This window comes from Perca fluviatilis, chromosome 10 (genome assembly GCF_010015445.1).
Source record: "Perca fluviatilis chromosome 10, GENO_Pfluv_1.0, whole genome shotgun sequence".
Classification (NCBI taxonomy): Eukaryota; Metazoa; Chordata; class Actinopteri; order Perciformes; family Percidae; genus Perca; species Perca fluviatilis.
The window spans coordinates 3,457,317-3,476,335 of record NC_053121.1 but is presented as its reverse complement, the minus strand read 5'-3'; the positions used below and the strand labels follow the sequence as shown (position 1 = coordinate 3,476,335).

The following is a 19,019-nucleotide window of genomic DNA, read 5'->3' as shown; positions in this document are numbered from 1 at the left end:
AATATCCGGTGTAGCGGAACGCTGCTTTTACGTACTGCGGGAAATATAGGTTTTAACCTTTCAGTTTGATAATAGCTATTTTATACAGTCTATGGATAGTATTCATTAAAATGTCGTCCCACACGCTCTCTCAATACATCCATGGACCCACAGAGCAAGTAGGTGTAAAACAAATAATCTGACTGATGACCGTCTATGCAATTGTGCAGGAATTTTCTGTGACACGGGCTCATAGTGTATATATCTATGACACGGGCTGCCGAGATGTGACATTTAAGGGCGAGAAAAAAAAAGTTGCCACCACTTTCAAACTGGATGTAAGAGCGGACACTTTATTTTTTTTACCTTGTAAAATATTTTCAGGCATGACTTTATAAACAGTACACACGATTTATTATGGATGTAAGACAATCACTAGAAAACATTTTTTTTGTCTTTACCAGCTGTCAAAATGGTATTGACACAGCTAACTAGACTAGAAGATCTGCATATCAAGATCCGTTCACACTGCATTTAAGTGTCACATTCAATTCAGTATCAGAACATCTGTCTTTGACTTGTTTCAACAAAACATGACCAATTTTAGCTTTTAACTTGCACCTACACATTTGCTCAGATGCACATATTTTATTACACTCATAGTTCATGCATCAACCTAACTCTCCATTCTCTAGTCTTGGACAGCTTTTGGTTTTATTGTGTGTGTGTGTGTGTGTGTGTGTGTCTGTCCCAAAGAAATCTCTTCTGAAGAGGACAGGACAGTACAGACTTGTGGGCCAACTTACTCTCTGGCTCCCTCTTATGGCAAGATTTGGTTGTCTTGCATTAGGAAACAGACAAGCATTATGACCGTAGTCCTTAAATGTAAATTAAATATTCAAAATACAGATTATATGCAACCAACATTTACATTTAATAATTTCTTTCCCAAGCCAAGCTGTGGACTTGAGTCAACGCTCAATTGAAACACCATCAGAGACAACTTTCTTAAGGTCAAGCTGAACTTTATTTTCATCAACCACTCTGGACATTATAAAAATAAATAGATGATTCACAGTCAGTGGATTGTAATACAAATTGTTATCAAAATTATGTATCAGCCAGAATGAAGAATTAAACACATGCATAATCACCCTTTCCATCAACATATACGTGTTCTCAATACTTGTCTCCATTGTTTGCAATTAACAAAATCTGTTTTGAAACAGAACCTGTTGACGGAATATAAAATCACCATTCAAATAAGACGGCTATGCAAGTTGAATATGCTTCTCTCGGACATATTTATAATGATGGCTTGACCCAAAGTGTGTTCAGTGACTGTCTTCTTCATCCAATCCGTGTTTTTCAATATAGCGTCTAGATGAGGAAAAACAGATAAAATCCAAAAGTCAGTGTTTACTTCATAAGAGTTAGTATAATCGGTCAAGAATTTAACGCACGCACGCACGCACGCACACGCACACACACACACACACACACACACACACACACACACACACACACACACACACACACACACACACACACACACACACACACACACACAATAGATGTGACACAAACACTTAACTACAGACTGCATGGATCACTGTGCTTTAATTAATGTAGCTCTTTCCGTGCCTTTCTGGACCAAATTAAAATGAATGCAGAATTATTTCTGTCCTAGAGTAATAGTGTGTCCTAGATTATACAGCACTTCACTGCTGTAAACCCACTGGGGGTATATTTTTCCATGTACATACCTATTCTGAGCAGTAGTTTAACCTACAAAAATGTTTTGGCCTCCCTAGTACGAAGTCCGTGTAATCTAAAATTGAGCCCAAAGTGTGAGAATTCACAGCAAGCAGTGGGCATGTTCAGGACATTTCATGCGACTCGCAAAATCGGAAGAAAACCAACATCGAGGGTAAAGAAAAAAAAAGGGTAATTTACATGAGACGGCAATGAAAATGTCTAACTTAAGAGACAACGAGATTCTGGAACTTCTGTTGGGAAGGGCCGACGCCAAAATCGTCAGACAAATTCAAAGAACGGCAAGAGACTCGATTGTTAATTGTTTATTGTAACCCTAACCCTAACGTGTCATGACAAAACCGAATGACACTTACTAAAAAAAGAGTTCTGTCATAAACGTTTATGACTTGTTTATAATGTTTTATGACACGTTCATGACGGCGTCATGTCACTCTTATGTAGAAAACTTAAAGTAAAGTGTAACCGAATATTGCAAACCGGTTCTCTTGTGCACAACTGCAAGTTGTTGTGCATAATGAAGCAGCTTTGGCTTTATTTCTGAGGTCTTTTATTAACATTAACAAGGATTTGATTAGAGACAAATGGAATATTTTATGCAACCATGTATAACTGACCTATATGCTGCAACATTAACACAAATTATGCTCCTCTTCCAAATAATACAATCTCTTTACGATGTGACATTGCTAATGGCAAGAAAATCTCACCTTCTAGCAAAATTATACAGCGCATCTTTTCTCTCTTGGAGAGACAAATGTCTGTCAACTGGTGATTTCCCGAAAGATTTGGCAGCGGGCTGTGGATGAAAAGAAAATGGAATTCAATTTAGTTTATAAAAAAAAAAACAAGATGGATGAATTGCAAGTGAAGACAGATAAAATCAATCAACCATTCACAAGATTAAGTAGCTGAACTAAACTTTCCAACACTGAATTGTTTCTATGCAACTCATAATTCCCTAGTAATAGTCTAGGAAATATGAACTTCATATGTTTACATAGGATTAAAATGGATCCTAAATGATAAATTCCTCCGTTAGAGAACTCCGACGTGTTGAATCATGTTGAATGGTCGAACCTTTATGGCGGGAGCAGAACCAGAGGAGTAGGAGCTGTTCATAGACCCACATGTGGATGTCCCAGTTGCTCCCATTGGACTTTCCTCTTTGTTCTCCAGCAGATTTGTTATGGTGGTGTCAACACAGTTGGTCTTTGCTGTACACAATCAAGATACAACTGTAAGTCCATAGCAATTGAAACCCTAGTCAAGTTTTTAAAAAGGATGTGTTAGAAACTGAAAGAACGGGATAGAGCAGAGCGAACAATAATGACAGCACATTCCAATGGGTTGTCAGGTATGTGGAAATGTAAACGTGCACTGAAACTAGGCCCTACCCAAGTCCTTTGCGATGACGTTCAGTGGGAGATGAGGCAGCACCTCCTTCACCTGTTGGGCCATCTTAGCAATCCTATGATCATCCGTACCCAAACTCTGGACCATGAAACCAAGACCAATAGAGCCAGGTCTGACGCCTAGCGTAAGGAAAAGAACAGCTGTCAGTCCCCCCCCCAAAAAAAACAACCAGCTGGATCCTTACATGTTGCGTTTATGTAATTGACTTACTTGTAGATGTTTGTGGTACAGTGTGCCTTTTCCGTTTGATGTGCTCTGCTTTATCAGCTCTAGTGATCTTGGTGGAGACCACGCCAAGTTCACCGGCTAGTAGCTGAAATTACAGACACGCATACTCTAAGACACACCTTTAGCGTGGGGGAACTACAGCAAGAGCCATGCAGTCAACTAATGAGAGACCTGGATCTGGATATGGGTGCTGTGGTCAGGAAATTGGATAAAAATGGTATGACTTGGTCTTTGTGTTACCGGTTACAAATCAAACACTTTATGAATCCACTCAACTGGCAAACATTGGTTTTACCTCCTGGACTTTGTTGGCAAACTCCGGCTTGGACTCGTCATCTTGTCTGGATACTGGTGGGAGCCAACTGGGATGAAAATGAAAAACAAAAAGCAACGTGAAGTAAAAAAAACAAAACAATTGTGGCAAAAGAAATGTTTAAAGTCAATAGGAAAAACTAAATTTGGAACTCCGAGAACTAAAAAAATAATAAATTAAACAAAAGCAATTTAGTTGGCAGTCGGACAGTCTGGCGAGGTCGGTGACCCGAGTCTGGCGAGGTCGGTAACCCGAGTCTGTTCGGTGTGTTCCGTGCCGTCATCAGTCGGAGGACTGTCGGCCTTCATCTGGGCCGATTTGACTTGTTGAATCGGCCGATGGGCAGTCGGACTCAATGACCAATTACCGGAAATGACGAGTGGGATGAGCGTGACTAAAGTCTCTCAAAATCTGACGAAAATCTTTTAAACTGACCTTTGTCGATCTGAAATGAAGACAGATTCAGCAACTGCACGGCCTATTTCTCGCTTAAAATTTTTTCAGAAACACATTCTGGTGAACTATTTTCGTAAAATACAAGATCTTATTCCGAGGGAGCCGCCATTATGGTGCGTTTGAAATTCGGGAGAAGCCAGACCCACCTGACACGTTCGTCCAATCAGGCTGCCTGCCGTTATGGTGACGTATTACGTCTCGCGCAAAACGTACGCTCAAGCTGGCGTCGCGTCTACCCCAGTTCATGCAAATGCAAAATTTCAAGCCAATAGGAATACTTGGAATTGATGATGGTAGTAAATTCTAGTCATGAAAAAAAAATTGTGAATGGGCAACTAAAAACATTACACGCTGGACCTTTAAAACCATTTGAAACTGGGGCTGGTTGATCAACATTACTGGCCAGAGAAGATGTGCTGGGGATGGTGTCTTTTTGTACTTTGTAGATCTACTTTACATAAAATCTCCCCAATACTACCTCATGAAAAATAAACTAAACGATTGGATTATTGTTGATCATTCAGCTGCAGAATATCAGGATTCAACTTTTAAAAAGCAATTGCTGATAGAAATAATGATACAAATTATTTAGTACCTTACATGATACACTGTACATGGAGCAAAAAATGTCCATAAGAGCTCCGTCAGCCAGCTTGACTCAGGTGTGCTCTGTGGACAGACAAAATACAATGAGGTTAACCGTACTGTTATAGTACAGTGTAGTGTAACATGAGAGGATATGGACAATAATCCAGGAGAACCTGCAGGTATTTAAAAATATCTTCACTGATTGCAAAGGCTCAACTGTAGCCAGTGCTGCACACAGCATCACAAGACACATTTATTCTCAGTACCGAGATGGCTGGATTAGATTTAAGCAGCCCACACTAATCAGCTTGCTTTTGCTTCCAGGAAAGTTTATTCATTTCGTAATTATTTTCCACAGCTGGGAATGGAATATAAAATATATAATTTTCCCCTATTGATATCCATTCTTCCTCTGTATGCAAACATTTTGCATTTCAGCGTCTTGTTATAGGCACTCTAGTTGTTACATGGTTTTTGTGTCATCATTAGCAACGACATTAAGAAATCTCTTCTCTTTGTACTTGCTGTGCAACACTTTAGATATTTTAGACAGCATTCAAGATTTAAACCAGGAATACTGTAAAATGATCATATGTTGGTAAAGGTGTCCATGTTGTTTATGTATCTTATCCCTTCACTCTATTTTGTATCTTAAAAATGCAAGTTTAAATTACATTACCAAAGCAATCAATGGTCTGGTCACCCGTAAGGCCACAGGTTGAATGGAATCAGTCAGTGAGAAAGGCCAGGAACTGAGAGGGAAAAATACATTTAGCTGGTGAACAAAATCTGACTTTACTGAAGATAAATAGAATTCTGAATATATTTATAAAGGCAAACGGTCAGCAAACTGGTGGCGTGTTTGATACTGATTTAGTCACTTTAAGTGTGTGGTGAATAACTAATATAAGCTACATTTCTGAACTCCGTAAACAAAAGCACTGCGATATATTATTGATCTTATTATAAAGTGCTCCTTCAAGTTGTATTGGGTTTCAGTGAATCTCCGGAGTCTTCAGCAGAATAAATAGTACACAAGGTTCTGAGCTACTCAAATTAACGATAGAAATGAATCCATTTCGCAGCTGTTTTCACTTCTTTACACTAATTTGCCCATAGAACTCTAGAGGGAAATTAGGGAGGGGAAACAACCGCCAAGGTAATTAATCTCTATCTCAAAGTGCCATGGAAGAGGAATGATAATTTGCGGCTGGCTTGATAAAATCACTTTCTACAACCAAAGTCATGAGTATGAGGCCAAAACAATATGTGCACACACAGATAGATCCCTAACAGTTACTGTTGTGCTGTAGGTCCGTTTTAATTATTGTAGGTAAATGCAAATGACCAGAGACAAGAGAGCAAAAGTAGAATTTGTGGGTAAAAATTTTACATTTCCTCAATGAGTCACACTTTCTGCTCGCACTGCATCAAACAATTTCCGCTCACAAATAATAACAGCGTCGTCCTTAGTGACATGAATCAAACGCTGAGTAGACGGTCTTGCAACAAAAGTGTTAGCACTAACCTGAATTTCAGCAGGCCAGCACGGCCGTTTGTGGTGTCCTCTTCAGGAAACAGGAGCAAAGGCGGGGTGCCTTCAGTGGAGCAGTACCTCTGAAGAGACTCTCCTATTGCTTCCTGGCCAGGTGCTGAATGGATTTCCATGAAGCCTCTGGCCCAACACACAAAGCCGGTGGAGCCCTCTAACTGAGGCTAATAGAGCAGAGAGAGACAGAGAAAGTTCCCCTAACACTGTATTCAACAGTAAAATACCATCATTTGCACTGGTCAAACAAATAAGTCAATGATGGCCTGGACACTAAGCATGTAATGCTTCATGCACGGGTGCACACACTGCCTCTGCAAATGTGGATGTGTCATCTGCAGCCATTGGTTTACATACAGAACAAGTACTTTCATACTTGCAGTTTCTCTAGGAGAACATTCACAGTGCTGAAAATGTAACACTGACATGTAGGTGAGCTATAAACGTCTGCGAGTGCACCAGTTATTAACACAAATAGAAGCACAAGGAAACTACAGAAATTATTACAGTCATTCATTAATTTCACAGGGCTAATCTATGACTATCAAGAGTGTAATAAATACAGCTTTGAATTAAACATGGTGCAGTTTTCAGCATATGCGTGGAAACCTTGGAGCGTGCTGACAGGTGCCAACGGGTACAGGCAACATGTAGCATTCTTACGAATGAGAGATGGCTAAAATGTTTAAAACATGCTGTATAACACGGTTACGCAAATTTAAAATTCAAACACTCACAGTGTGGCAGGGGGTCAGAAGGTTGATTATGATGTGGTCGAACTCTGTGACATGGTTGCATATGTACAGCTTGGTGTTTCTGTCTCTGAAGCGAGGGTTTTTCTGTCTCACATGCATCCCCAGGACTGAGCACATAACCCTGACTATAAATCTAAGAGAACAAAGAAATTAAAGTAAGACGAGAGGCAGTATCGTCTTAACATGCAGTGGGCCATTCTCAATAACATACACAATTTCTCACCGCTCTTACAGCAACATCCAGGTAATTTACAGGTGTTATTTAATTTTAAGTTATGGTTATTTAATCCCACAGTCATCCCCTTTAATTATACATGGGAATTGGTGAGAGCCAGGTTTAATTTACAAGAGGTTACACAGTAACAGACACATACCATAGAAAATATATTGAGCAGTCATTAGCCTTTATGGTGTTTTATGGGGTGGCTGAGTTTAATGCAGTCATTACATCTGTGAGTTTGCCTCTCACTCAATGCTGCAATGATGTTAATGACTTACACAGTATGCATTATAAAGTGTGTGTTAGCATTAACTCTCCCTGTTTTTCCTTGTAATTGTATTACTTGTACCTAAATTATGATAATTACAAACTTTTATATTATTAGAAGACTATTAAGAATGACACCAAATGATTACCACTACAGCTACTGCTGCCACATTTACAACTAGTATTACTGCTGAGAGTGAAAATGTGTTCCTAGATAAATTAAATACTTGCCTTCTAACAAAACTCTCTGGAAGTGCACAGCTGACCAAGAACACGTGAACACCAATAAAAATCCGTATTAGCATCAAACAGATGCCAACTGGAAAGTAAATCAGCAATAGCAGGAGAACACCTGCATCTTTTGGAAACCTGTGCAAAAGAAAAAAGAAAAAAAAATCAGAGTTGCAGACAACATTTTTAAATCCAGTCAGTGGATGAAACTTGGGAGAGGGTCAAATGTAATTGCTGGTGTGATCATACCAGATGATTCACACTCAAAGCAATAAACACATTTTAATAGGAAGCAACAAACAAAATGTATGGACTGCATTTATTTCAAAACTTTATGTACTTGCACTGGACCACCAAATTCATCCAATTCACACCACGGTTAACCGCCAAATCACTATAATATCACACAATAACTCAACATTCTGCCCCTATTGTATTGTATACTCCTTACTCGGTGCAGTTAAAAATCGGTTCCCACATCTGCTGGCAAACTAACGTACTATTACTGATCTAACTACTAATAGAGTTTGACGCTAAATTACCAATTTAAAACACGTCTTTTAAATTTAGAGTATGCAAATTATTCACTGCTGAAGAACAAAGAATCACATGTCTCCTGCATTGTTGTTGCATTTAAAATAAGAGTTTCGTTTCGCATTATATTAGTCCGCAGCTTTCATTTTCAACATGTTATTACACGTGTCTCTACGTGATTGTCTTGGGGGTTAGGTGCTGGAGAACATCTAAATGCCCACAATTTGGCTAGTCGTATTCCGGCCTGAAATCCGACACCATAGTCTGTATCGGTGCATCTACAGGCCCTATGTCCCACCTGCATGAACGTAAAAGATGGGCCATTTTGGAGTACCGATAACGTTATATTATCGAAGCACAACTTTTACTTTTCAAATTTGAGGTGACGTTAATGGATATTCAAGTACACAGAGGTACAAATGTCATCTCAGCCTAACGTTACGTTACTGTGTCCGCGTTAACGTTATAGAAGTTGAGTCTTCCAGAAAACTTCACTCTCAGCTATCAGGAGAGAATAACGTTAAGTTAATTTTACGATGTCAAGATCAACACCCATGTAAGGTTAAGCTAACGTTACCTAGCTAGCTAGTTGAGGCATGTACCGTTACATTTAACGCAGCGAATTGTGTTCCGTTTACTGAAAGCAATGCACACTGTTGTAAAACAAGCGTTAGCAAAAAAGATTTTACGTAAACATCACCGCCACACAGCTAGCTAGGTTAGCGAACGTTAGCTAGCTGCATGTTTTTAAACTGTTCCTAAAGTGACATTAGTTAGCTAGAAAACGATATATGTCACCTATAAAACTATAGCGTTAACGTTACTGCATTTCTTGAACACAAGACATAAGGCCGTAACGTTAGCTAGCTAGTGCAACTGTGGCTAATTAGCGTTGCATTAGCTGGCTGCTAGCTAGCTCACTTACCGACGAAAGTCAAACATGTCTTCGATCCCCCGATTCTCCATGTCTGCCAGTCAGAGCTTTGCTCAGAGGCTAATGCTAAGAATACAACCTGATCCCTAAAAATAAATTAGTCATAACGTTCACGACAGCAATTTTGTCGCACGGAGGGTAAAGTGACAGCTAACGTTATTTTCCCCGCGATGAAGTAGAGAGATTGGAGTTAAACGTTTTCGGCCAGCCTATAACAGCACGTTTAAAATGTTAGCTTAGCGATTGTCAAAAGATGTTTCAACCCAAGGTGCTAGCAGCGCTAGCGCCTATGCCTCGCCAGCGGTCGCATCAACAACAACAACAATAATAGCACTTCCGGACAGAATCCTCCACAATAAAAGTGCCCTGTCCATAAAAGTAAACTGACTTAGCTAAATTTGGCATAGAAATGCAAATTAATACTCATCCTAACCTGTACGTTATTCGCATACTTGCATGTAATATGTAGCTCTGAAAGAAAACAACTACAGTCTGTTAAAGACAGCCTGGTTAAATATGGACGTTAGCTTTCCGGGTCTTTAACTTTCAAAATTAAAATCGCTCAAGAAAAAGTTACGGTATTGTGTCGCCCTCTAGTGGATATGTTCATGTTTGATTATTGGCTGTAATTACAATGGTGTGATCTAATATACTGTATAATGGGTGCGGACAATTTTATTTTATCTTTTTTTTCTGAGAAAAAGGCAACAACAAAAAACTCTATGTTGTAAAGATTTCCATCGGGATTCTAAATACAAAATACATTGGTATTTAAAAGGAGCGCCAGACATAAATTGTGGTAAAAGGTTACTTTTTAAAAGAAAATTATATTAGATATTATCACCTTGCAGTCACCAATACATGTGCGACCACTAGGTGATTCTTTCTTTTCGTCCTATGTGATGTTATGTTATGTCCGGTTAATTGAACACACCGCGCCCATTAAGACCAGCTGTCTCCTCCCACAACCTCGATCATACCAGTTTTGTTTGGCAACAACAGTAACGTCACCAACTGCCGATAACCTGACATCGATTTGTCTACTAGGAAAACAAAACATTCCTATTTTTTACTGAGGAAAGACGCTGGTCCTTTTTCTTTCTGACAACACACCGGAGCCAACATGGTAGTCGGATTCCGCTGTCCGTTAATCCTGTGGCTGTCCCTGGCCGCCGTGCTGGGCTCGGTCTTCGGTCTTGGTGAGGACATCGACCGGCCTCTGTTCGGGCCTCCAGGCTCTCTTATCCGGCTGCAGGAGTCCGACCCTGGCCTGAAAAAGGCTCTGGCGTTCGCCGAGGAGCGCTACAACCAGGGCTCCAACGCCATGCATCTCCGCAAAGTCAGCCGGCTCCTCTCTGCCACCAAACAGGTAACGTTTACAAACATATACGGCGTATTTAAACATTATTTTAACGTATTTATTCACAGCACTGTGGCGTCTTACTTTGGCATAACAGACTAGTGTGGATGGAGAATTACGGTTGTATAATGATTTGTGACATTACACAGTAATTAGTTATATAAATCTTTGTAAACAACAGTACGATTTGGGGTCATTTAAAGCTGCGTTAAACTAGCAAGAGTAAGCTAATCAAAAGCCGGAAATAAGGCGGTATACCTTCAAAATAATGGTATAGTCCGTTCACTGCAGTTGTTCCTTATGCATACAAAGAGACGGACATTTTTATGTTTTAGCTTACACGGACTTGTTAACAAATAGATTTTTTTTCAAGGAAAGGTTACAGGCACATTTGCCTCCCGAAATGTTGATCTTTTTATTCTGTCCGGAAGTCACATCGTTGAGTTTAACCTGGCTTTTGACACAATCGCATCCATCTGTGCAGCGCAGTATGGCCTCGTGACACCAGAATCCATGCAGCAAAAGAAGCATCCAGATACCAATACATTCACAAAAAAAGCTTAGTCTGTCTGTTTTAATGTCATTCAAATACCGGTACACACGTATTGGATAACCACTAGACTTAAACACAATCAGAGTCTCAGGGCAATATTTATTGTTTATAAATTAAAAATGACCACTGTATGTGTGTATTTGTTTGTTTTTACAGCTGGTTAAGGGTATCCGCTACACCATAACAGTGGAACTGAGTAACACTCAATGTAAGAAATCCACCATGCTCAGGGCATGTGACTTCTATCCCGAGTTACAGAAACTCAAGGTAGGGTGTGTGTGTGTGAGTGTGTGAGAGAATACTGTAGTTTTAGAATCGTAGATTTCTCCAAAAAGTTTGTAAAATTCCAAAAATGGGAATGTGCATCTAATTGTGTATCAGTGTATTATTGCAGCAGTGAAGTTCTGTTTGTTCAGCAGAGATGCCATCAGTCATCTGATCTTGTGACTTGAGTTTGACTTGAAGTAGCCCCAACAAGCACGCTAATGCCTCATGGCCACATGCATGCATACACAAAACAAGAGACATACATAACTTTCTCCTTTGATGTTGTTAGATTGGCCTGCAGTGCACATTATTCCACTTTTCCGATCTATTTTTCTTATATGACAACATAATCTGGTAAATTTCCTCTTTATAATATAGAATATCTTTGTCCTGTGTATGTTTTTTTTTTATGTCAGACCGAGGTGTGTGTGTTCGAAGTGTGGGATGTTCCCTGGCAGGGCACTTCAACTCTGCTCAAACAGAAGTGCCAGCCTACAGGTCAGTCTGCAGCCAAACACATTCTTCATTAAATATCTGTGATTCATAGTTGTTCGGTTACAGCTGTCCCTTGGTCAAAGTATAGCTGAAAAACATAGGTATGGTTCACATTGAGTGACTGTGGTTCCTGTGCAATGCTATTAGCCTCTTTCTGACCAAGTAGTTACAGGAATGTAGTTATAAACAGTTCTACTAACTACTCTCCCCCAAAATCGGTTTTGCCATTTGCCTTCACACTGGCCAAGTGGCCATAGGGACTGACCTTTTGTTATTATAACACAGCCATCTAACCACCAAATGCGGAAAAGGGAAAAGGCCCTGAAGTAGGAGCTGAAAGAGTTACAGGAGCCAGAGGAACTTAATAAGCCCCAAATTGGTCCCAGTCGGAACACGAGAAAAAAAGGGTTCTAGGAACGTTATGTTCTAGGAACTGCAAAAATCCCTCCGGTCGGAAAGCGGCTATTAACATTTATTCTTACCCCAACAAGCGGAGCCTAACTGTAATCGCTGTTGGCCTACTGTTTAGGTGGTTACAGTGTTAACCCATGATGCTTAGCTTCTTCTGTAATTGCAGCAGTATCTTCCAGGATGACAGGGGCTCCATTAAACTGGTTAAAACAGTGTATGTGCAAAAAAGAATCTTTAAAGTGGCATTTTAAACCACCATTGTAAAGAAAGATTCCTAGAAAGTAAAATGATCTAATTGTAATGATTGGCAGGGCATGGACATGGAGAAAAGACTTTATGCAAATGTTCCCTTCATTTTGACCATATCTTGTTCTGCTTTGGCCTTAAACTTGGCACGTTGCCCAAAACAATTGAATAAATAATGCCTTCATTTATATTATGTGTGTATATTATGTTATAATAATGTTTACTTATGATAGGTGATGCTTTATAGCAAATAGATAATCAAGGTATGAGGTTGAATAGTGATGAGTATACCCATAAATGTTGATTTAGACTGACAAGCAATAATATATCATGTCAAAAACTGTTCTACAGCTTCCATGTATTTCCATTTAATAGACGTACTTATTTGAAATCCATAGAGTCAATGTATTTTTGGACACATGAAACATGAATATATGTATTTTGCACATTGATGCATAACATGTTGTCCTGGATGTCTTTTATTTATCAGTTGAACCTCAACTAGAAGAGAACAACAAGGTCATGGATGCATCCACCAGCCAGCCTCTGGAGGTAAAAGTGACGTCCTATTCTGTATATAATAATTATAAATAATGTTGATATTAAGGCTACGTTTACACGACAACAATCTCGCGAAAAACATAAAAAGTTTTTCTTTCACGTTAGACGGCGGTGTTTTGAACGGGCTGCCGAGGTCCACCTTCGCTGCGAGGTGAAGGGTAGGTGGGGGTGAGAGTGCGCCGCGTCACTGGCTCTGGCTCCACAGAGACCGGTTTTGCTAGTTTACATGGCGACACTGGAGTTGCGTACTCCAAAGATTTCCCTCTGGAACTCGGTTCAAAAGGTTTCGTTTGCAGCTCCCCAAAATGCTGTTGTCGTGTAAACGAACGGCCAGAACGTAAAAATACTTTTGCGTATTACGTTGAAAACGTCGCCGTGTAAACGGCCTCTTAAGTTCCATTTGGTTATCTGCCTCGAATATACTCTAGCAATCCATTGGTTGTGTAAACTGCTATCATCAGCTTGAACTTTAGATGGATGATGAGGTCGTGTGTTGTTGTGTGTTTGTCTGCTCCTCTTCTGGCAGGAGTCTGTGGAGCTGTTGGGCCAGTTCAAAGAGTTCATGGTTAAATACAATAAGGTCTACAGCAGCCAGGAGGGTGAGTGAGTGACTGACACACATATATTGTACATAGCATCATTTGTCGCCTTCCTGTCCTCACAGCCTGAACCCTTTATGCACTCACATTCTTCTCATAACAGCAATAAAAGCCCTTCATCCTTTACGAAAACCAATACATAAGGTAAATATCCCCGATCTATTCCGACCCTTTGGAGTTTGCATATCACGTGTAGTATCACATCAACAATAAATAAATAGTACTACATTTTAAATGGCAAAGAATCCCGCACAAGACATTAAATGCGTCATGAGTATTGGGGGGAAAAAACTCAGGAGCAGCACAACTCATTTCACACATGCGAAGAAGATCGGAGACTATGGTGTGTTACACAGGAGCATTTAATCAACACTCAGTTGAGGAGAGAATTAAGCAGGCAGTACAGTTTAACCACAATGTGTTCTTGTGTGGTGCCGTCCCAACACTCTGAAGTTCCTGTCTTCCTGAAGGTGTATTTAAAGCCATGCTGGAGGCGTTAACTTTAGCTGAACCTTTAACCCTTGTGTTGTCTTCCTGTCAACCATACACTTGTTGTCCTCCAACAAAATTAACTTCCGGTCTGTTTTGCCTTTTTACAAAGCATAAAGTATAGTATCACCCAATTCTATTGTGCACCTTCTAGCCAACTTCATTCTAACTTATTACCAATAGTTTTACACTTTTTTTTATATATATATATTTATGGTCAATAAACCGCAGTGAAGATCAGATGAATATATATTGATGGATTATCACAGACTGGTATATGTCAATGTTTAGTTAGGAAACCGTTTTGAAACCATTTAATTATTTTGAATGGCAGAACTAGGGCTGGGCGATATGGAGAAAAACAGATATCACGATATTCTTGACCAAATACCTCGATATCGATATTGCGGCGATATTCTAGGGTTGACAATTGGTGCTTTAACAAAATATCTTCACACTTACATTTTAGATAAATAATCATCAGTAATGTGGACATAATGTCATTGGGGGGGGGGGGAGAAGGCAACTAATAGAAAAGCTAGAACAATCTGGTTCAGAAAAGTACATCACTTTACTGTAATGCAGCCTTTAAAAACCAGGAAAAAACAACACTTATGTCATATCATGATATTACCATATCCAAAATCTAAGACGATATCTAGTCTCATATCACGATAATATCGATATATCGCCCAGCCCTAGGCAGAACATATTTCCAATAAAGAAACTTTGAAAACGGGTCAAATTTGACCCGAAGACAACACAAGGGTTAAGGTTAACAAAGATATTGCAGGCGCCGTAAACACAGATGCTAAAGCCTAGTTCAGTCTCTCTCTCTCTCTCTCTGGGAAGTATGCAAAAGTGTTCCCACCGACCTCCAAAAGGAGGCAGTCCTGAAACAAAGCCTCTCCTTATCACTTAGCTGTCTAGATTCCTTAAATCTGTAGAGAGACAAACATAATTATACATGAACAGGTTTGGTTATTAGAGACCGCCCGAATATTCTCATCCCCTTACCTGTGACCTATGAATGACCTGATGTTGTCTAAGCTTTCCCTTTGTGTCGTCATACCACAACATGGTGTTTCTGGAAATTCCACCACATTAACCATGACCGTTTAATCACATGAATATGAATGCAAGTTTCAGAGAATAAAAAGATAAAACAGGTGCAGACAGACAAACTGTTTATGTCTCAGTCAGTGAGGGGAAAGGTAATAAGGACTGACTGGTTGTTTGATAAAAGAGGTAAAACAGATTATTTTACTGGTAAGTGCCAAATTTTTTTTTTTAAATGTGTTTATTTGACTTTCGATCCTGCAGAGGCGGATCATCGTCTGCGCATCTTCCACCAGAACCTGAAAACTGCAGAGAAGCTCCAGTCTTTGGATCAAGGTTCGGCTGAGTACGGAGTCACCAAGTTCAGCGACCTGACTGGTACGTGTCTGCATGTGTGTTCATTTGTATTTCCACACACACCTTCTGTTGCATCAGCTCTTTTAAAAAAAATGAATTAACAAAAAAGTTTGACGGCTCTCCTTCGTTTTTTTCTCCAGAGGAAGAGTTTCGCTCTGCATACCTGAACCCACTACTGAGTCAATGGACTCTTCATCGACCAATGAAACCGGCCTCTCCTGCCCGAGGCCCCGCCCCTGCCAGCTGGGATTGGCGGGATCATGGAGCTGTCAGTTCCGTTAAGAACCAGGTACCAACAAACAAATTTATTTATAGGGCAGTCATACTGAACAGCATGTTACTAATGAATAAATTATACCTCCTGCCTACTTTGTGTGTGTGTGTGTGTGTGTGTGTGTGTGTGTGTGTGTGTGTGTGTGTGTGTGTGTGTGTGTGTGTGTGTGTGTGTGTGTGTGTGTGTGTGTGTGTGTCTTGCAGGGTATGTGTGGATCCTGCTGGGCATTTTCTGTGACAGGCAACATTGAAGGCCAGTGGTTCCTAAAAAATGGGTCGCTGCTGTCCCTCTCTGAACAAGGTAACACACACACATACACACGAACAGGCCCAAACACAAATGATTACACAAATGTTTATTGATTTGTCCTTCACAGAGCTGGTTGACTGTGATGGGCTGGACCAGGCATGCAAAGGAGGGCTGCCTTCAAATGCATATGAAGCTATTGAGAAGCTGGGTAAGAAAGACATGGGTGGAGGACAAGTGATGTGTGCAACTATTTTGAAACATTTTAGCTTGCTATTCCCATTTTATTTAATTGATAGACTCCGAGCAGCCTGTAAAAACATACGTGCGATTTATGCTGATGCTGAGAGCAAACCTAAACCTTTTAAATCATCATCCTTCATGTATTGTTTAGGTGGCCTGGAGACAGAGACTGACTACTCCTACACCGGGAAGAAGCAGAGGTGCGACTTCACCACCATGAAGGTGGCCGCCTACATCAACAGCTCTGTGGAGCTGTCCAAAGATGAGAAGGGTGAGTGGGCTGAGCCAATGGATAGGGAATGAAGAAGGAAGGGAAGACTAAGGCTGAATCCGAAGCACTGACAAACATGTCAACGTGTAATATTACTAAAAAACACACCACAACATTTAAATCTGAAGATTAGATATAATCTAATGAATTAATGTGGAGATAAATGGCTGTTAGTTTTGCAGGTATATCAACTGTTGCAAAGAAAATTCAATTTTTTTTCCCTCCTCAGAAATTGCAGCTTGGCTGGCTGAGAATGGACCAATCTCAGTTGCGCTGAATGCCTTTGCCATGCAGGTAAGCAGTTCTGTCCACCACAGCAATGACTGAATCAATACAAAATATAAAACACTTGCCATCACCTCTATGTAAATTATACATTAAGTGATAACATCATGTTAATTTTGTTTTCACAAGAATGTAATCCTCAGCATAGAACCATATTTCATTATCTTTTTTTTTGTTGTCTTTTTAAATGTCTTAGTTCTACAGGAAGGGTGTGTCTCACCCTTTGAAGATCTTCTGCAACTCCTGGATGATCGACCACGCTGTGCTGCTGGTGGGATTCGGAGAACGTAAGTGTTTTAATCCTGTTTTTATCTTGGCTTCATTTACCCAGTTCCTACTCTTGTATTAATGCTTCTGTGCTTTCAGGTCAAGGTATCCCATTCTGGGCCATCAAAAACAGCTGGGGAGAGGATTATGGAGAGCAGGTAAGACAAACCCACTTACTAACTTGTGGATTAGAGAAAACAGAGGCATTAATAGTATAATAAAACAATACTTTATTCTTCTTGAATATAGCAACCAGGACCCACATTCTTATTGTTAATAAAAATTAAAAGGTATCACTAGAATTTCTTGAATTGACAAGAAGATAAGTAAAAACCATAGACTGTTAAAACTAAAATAAATTTGACACTGGAAGACCTTAACAGGACTGTGTAAAACTAACTACTGTCTTGTATATGTGTTTTTCTCTCTCTCATACAGGGTTACTACTACCTATACAGGGGGTCCAATGCCTGTGGGATCAACAAGATGTGCACATCTGCTGTAGTCAATTAAAGCACTAACACCACACGCACACACACACACCATCATACTACATGTACCACTACAGACACACACACACACACACACCACACACACACACACACACACACACACACACACATTTGATCCAGAATGCATGATTTCAATCAGACACACATGAAATCCTACTGAAGTTTTCCGTTAAACCAAACTTAGTGTTCCACCTTCATACCTCACACCTCGTGTCCGTTTACTAAAAAAATACCAGCTCTAATTGAAGCTAGCTGTGCTGAAGCTTTTTAAAGCTATTTTAAAGTTGATTTTATGTGCGCATTTTATTCCGTTAGCCCTGCAGGTCGTAATGATTGCTGTGTTTTACGCAGTTTTGGTTTTAACTCATCTTTCCTCAAAGTAACTGAGCCCACATTTAATGAAGAGTGTGCACTAATTGTGGCTATACTTCTTGTGTGTTTTCTTGGATGTTTTGTTACCAGTGTTCATGCTAATGCTATGTAGTACTTGAGAGGAGTTTTGAAAGAAAGGGGTTTACCTTATATTGGCCTGCACACTACTGGATAACTGCAATGTAATTGTAAAAACTGCTGTAAGACAGTGAGAAATGAATGAAGGTTGAATAAAAAAGTTTGGAATCCTATTCTTTGTTTATAGTGTTCTTGTCTTATATGCACTGGAACAACAGAATGGAACTTTATCAATTGAAAACACCTTGACCTTGACCTTATTTATAAACCAAAATATACAGTGCCTTGCGAAAGTATTCGGCCCCCTTGAACGTTTCGACCTTTTGCCACATTTCAGGCCTCAAACATAAAGATATAAAACTGTAATTTTTTGTGAAGAATCAACAACAAGTGGGTCCCAATTATGAAGTGGGAAGAAATTCATTGGCTATTTCAAACTTTTTAACAAATAAAAAACTGAAAAAGTGCGGGCGTGAAATTTTATTCAGCCCCTGACTTTCTTTTATTTTCGTGCAGCAAACTCTTCTCTTCAGAAGTTCAGTGAGGATCTCTGAATGATCCAATGTTGACCTAAATGACTAATGATGATAAATAGAATCCAGCTGTGTGTAATCAAGTCTCCGTATAAATGCACCTGCTCTGTGATAGTCTCAGAGGTCCGTGTAAAGCGCAGAGAGCATCATGAAGAACAAGGAACACACCAGGCAGGTCGGAGATACTGTTGTGGAGAAGTTTAAAGCCGGTTTGGATACAAAAAGATTTCCCAAGCTTTAAACATCCCAAAAGGAGCACTGTGCGGAGCAAAATATTGAAATGGAAGGAGTATCA

General features: G+C 39.8%; 2 protein-coding genes across 2 annotated transcripts; one reads left to right on the top strand and one right to left on the bottom strand.

The window, feature by feature from the left end:
• Positions 1 to 987: 987 nt before the first annotated feature.
• aup1 (AUP1 lipid droplet regulating VLDL assembly factor) lies at positions 988 to 9,278 on the bottom strand. The gene is made up of 12 exons (XM_039813415.1): positions 9,238 to 9,278; positions 7,779 to 7,916; positions 7,043 to 7,193; positions 6,285 to 6,472; positions 5,436 to 5,508; positions 4,764 to 4,837; positions 3,695 to 3,761; positions 3,382 to 3,484; positions 3,153 to 3,290; positions 2,836 to 2,972; positions 2,466 to 2,554; positions 988 to 1,359 (listed from the first exon to the last, which is right to left on the bottom strand). The coding sequence occupies exons 1-12, from the start codon at positions 9,276 to 9,278 to the stop codon at positions 1,314 to 1,316; spliced, it is 1,245 nt and encodes a 414-aa protein (XP_039669349.1). The 3' UTR covers positions 988 to 1,313.
• Positions 9,279 to 10,174: 896 nt separating this feature from the next.
• ctsf (cathepsin F) lies at positions 10,175 to 18,364 on the top strand. The gene is made up of 14 exons (XM_039813414.1): positions 10,175 to 10,615; positions 11,316 to 11,426; positions 11,843 to 11,924; positions 13,069 to 13,130; positions 13,666 to 13,738; positions 15,551 to 15,664; positions 15,784 to 15,932; positions 16,121 to 16,217; positions 16,294 to 16,374; positions 16,558 to 16,677; positions 16,907 to 16,971; positions 17,159 to 17,249; positions 17,329 to 17,387; positions 17,668 to 18,364. Exons 1-14 carry the CDS (start codon positions 10,370 to 10,372, stop codon positions 17,740 to 17,742), a joined length of 1,425 nt encoding a protein of 474 aa, XP_039669348.1. The 5' UTR covers positions 10,175 to 10,369; the 3' UTR covers positions 17,743 to 18,364.
• Positions 18,365 to 19,019: the final 655 nt, after the last annotated feature.

Bases quoted from the DNA above. Each gene is read 5' to 3' on its own strand.
- ctsf (XM_039813414.1), top strand. From the start codon at position 10,370: ATGGTAGTCGGATTCCGCTGTCCGTTAATCCTGTGGCTGTCCCTGGCC. The intron at 11,925-13,068 runs GTCAGTCTGCAG...TTTATTTATCAG, and splicing joins ACAGAAGTGCCAGCCTACAG to TTGAACCTCAACTAGAAGAG. The intron at 15,933-16,120 runs GTACCAACAAAC...TGTGTCTTGCAG, and splicing joins TCAGTTCCGTTAAGAACCAG to GGTATGTGTGGATCCTGCTG.
- aup1 (XM_039813415.1), bottom strand. From the start codon at position 9,278: ATGGAGAATCGGGGGATCGAAGACATGTTTGACTTTCGTCG. The intron at 7,194-7,778 runs GCAAGTATTTAA...TTGTTCTCTTAG, and splicing joins CCAGAGAGTTTTGTTAGAAG to ATTTATAGTCAGGGTTATGT. The intron at 3,485-3,694 runs GTAAAACCAATG...CTGTAATTTCAG, and splicing joins TTGCCAACAAAGTCCAGGAG to CTACTAGCCGGTGAACTTGG.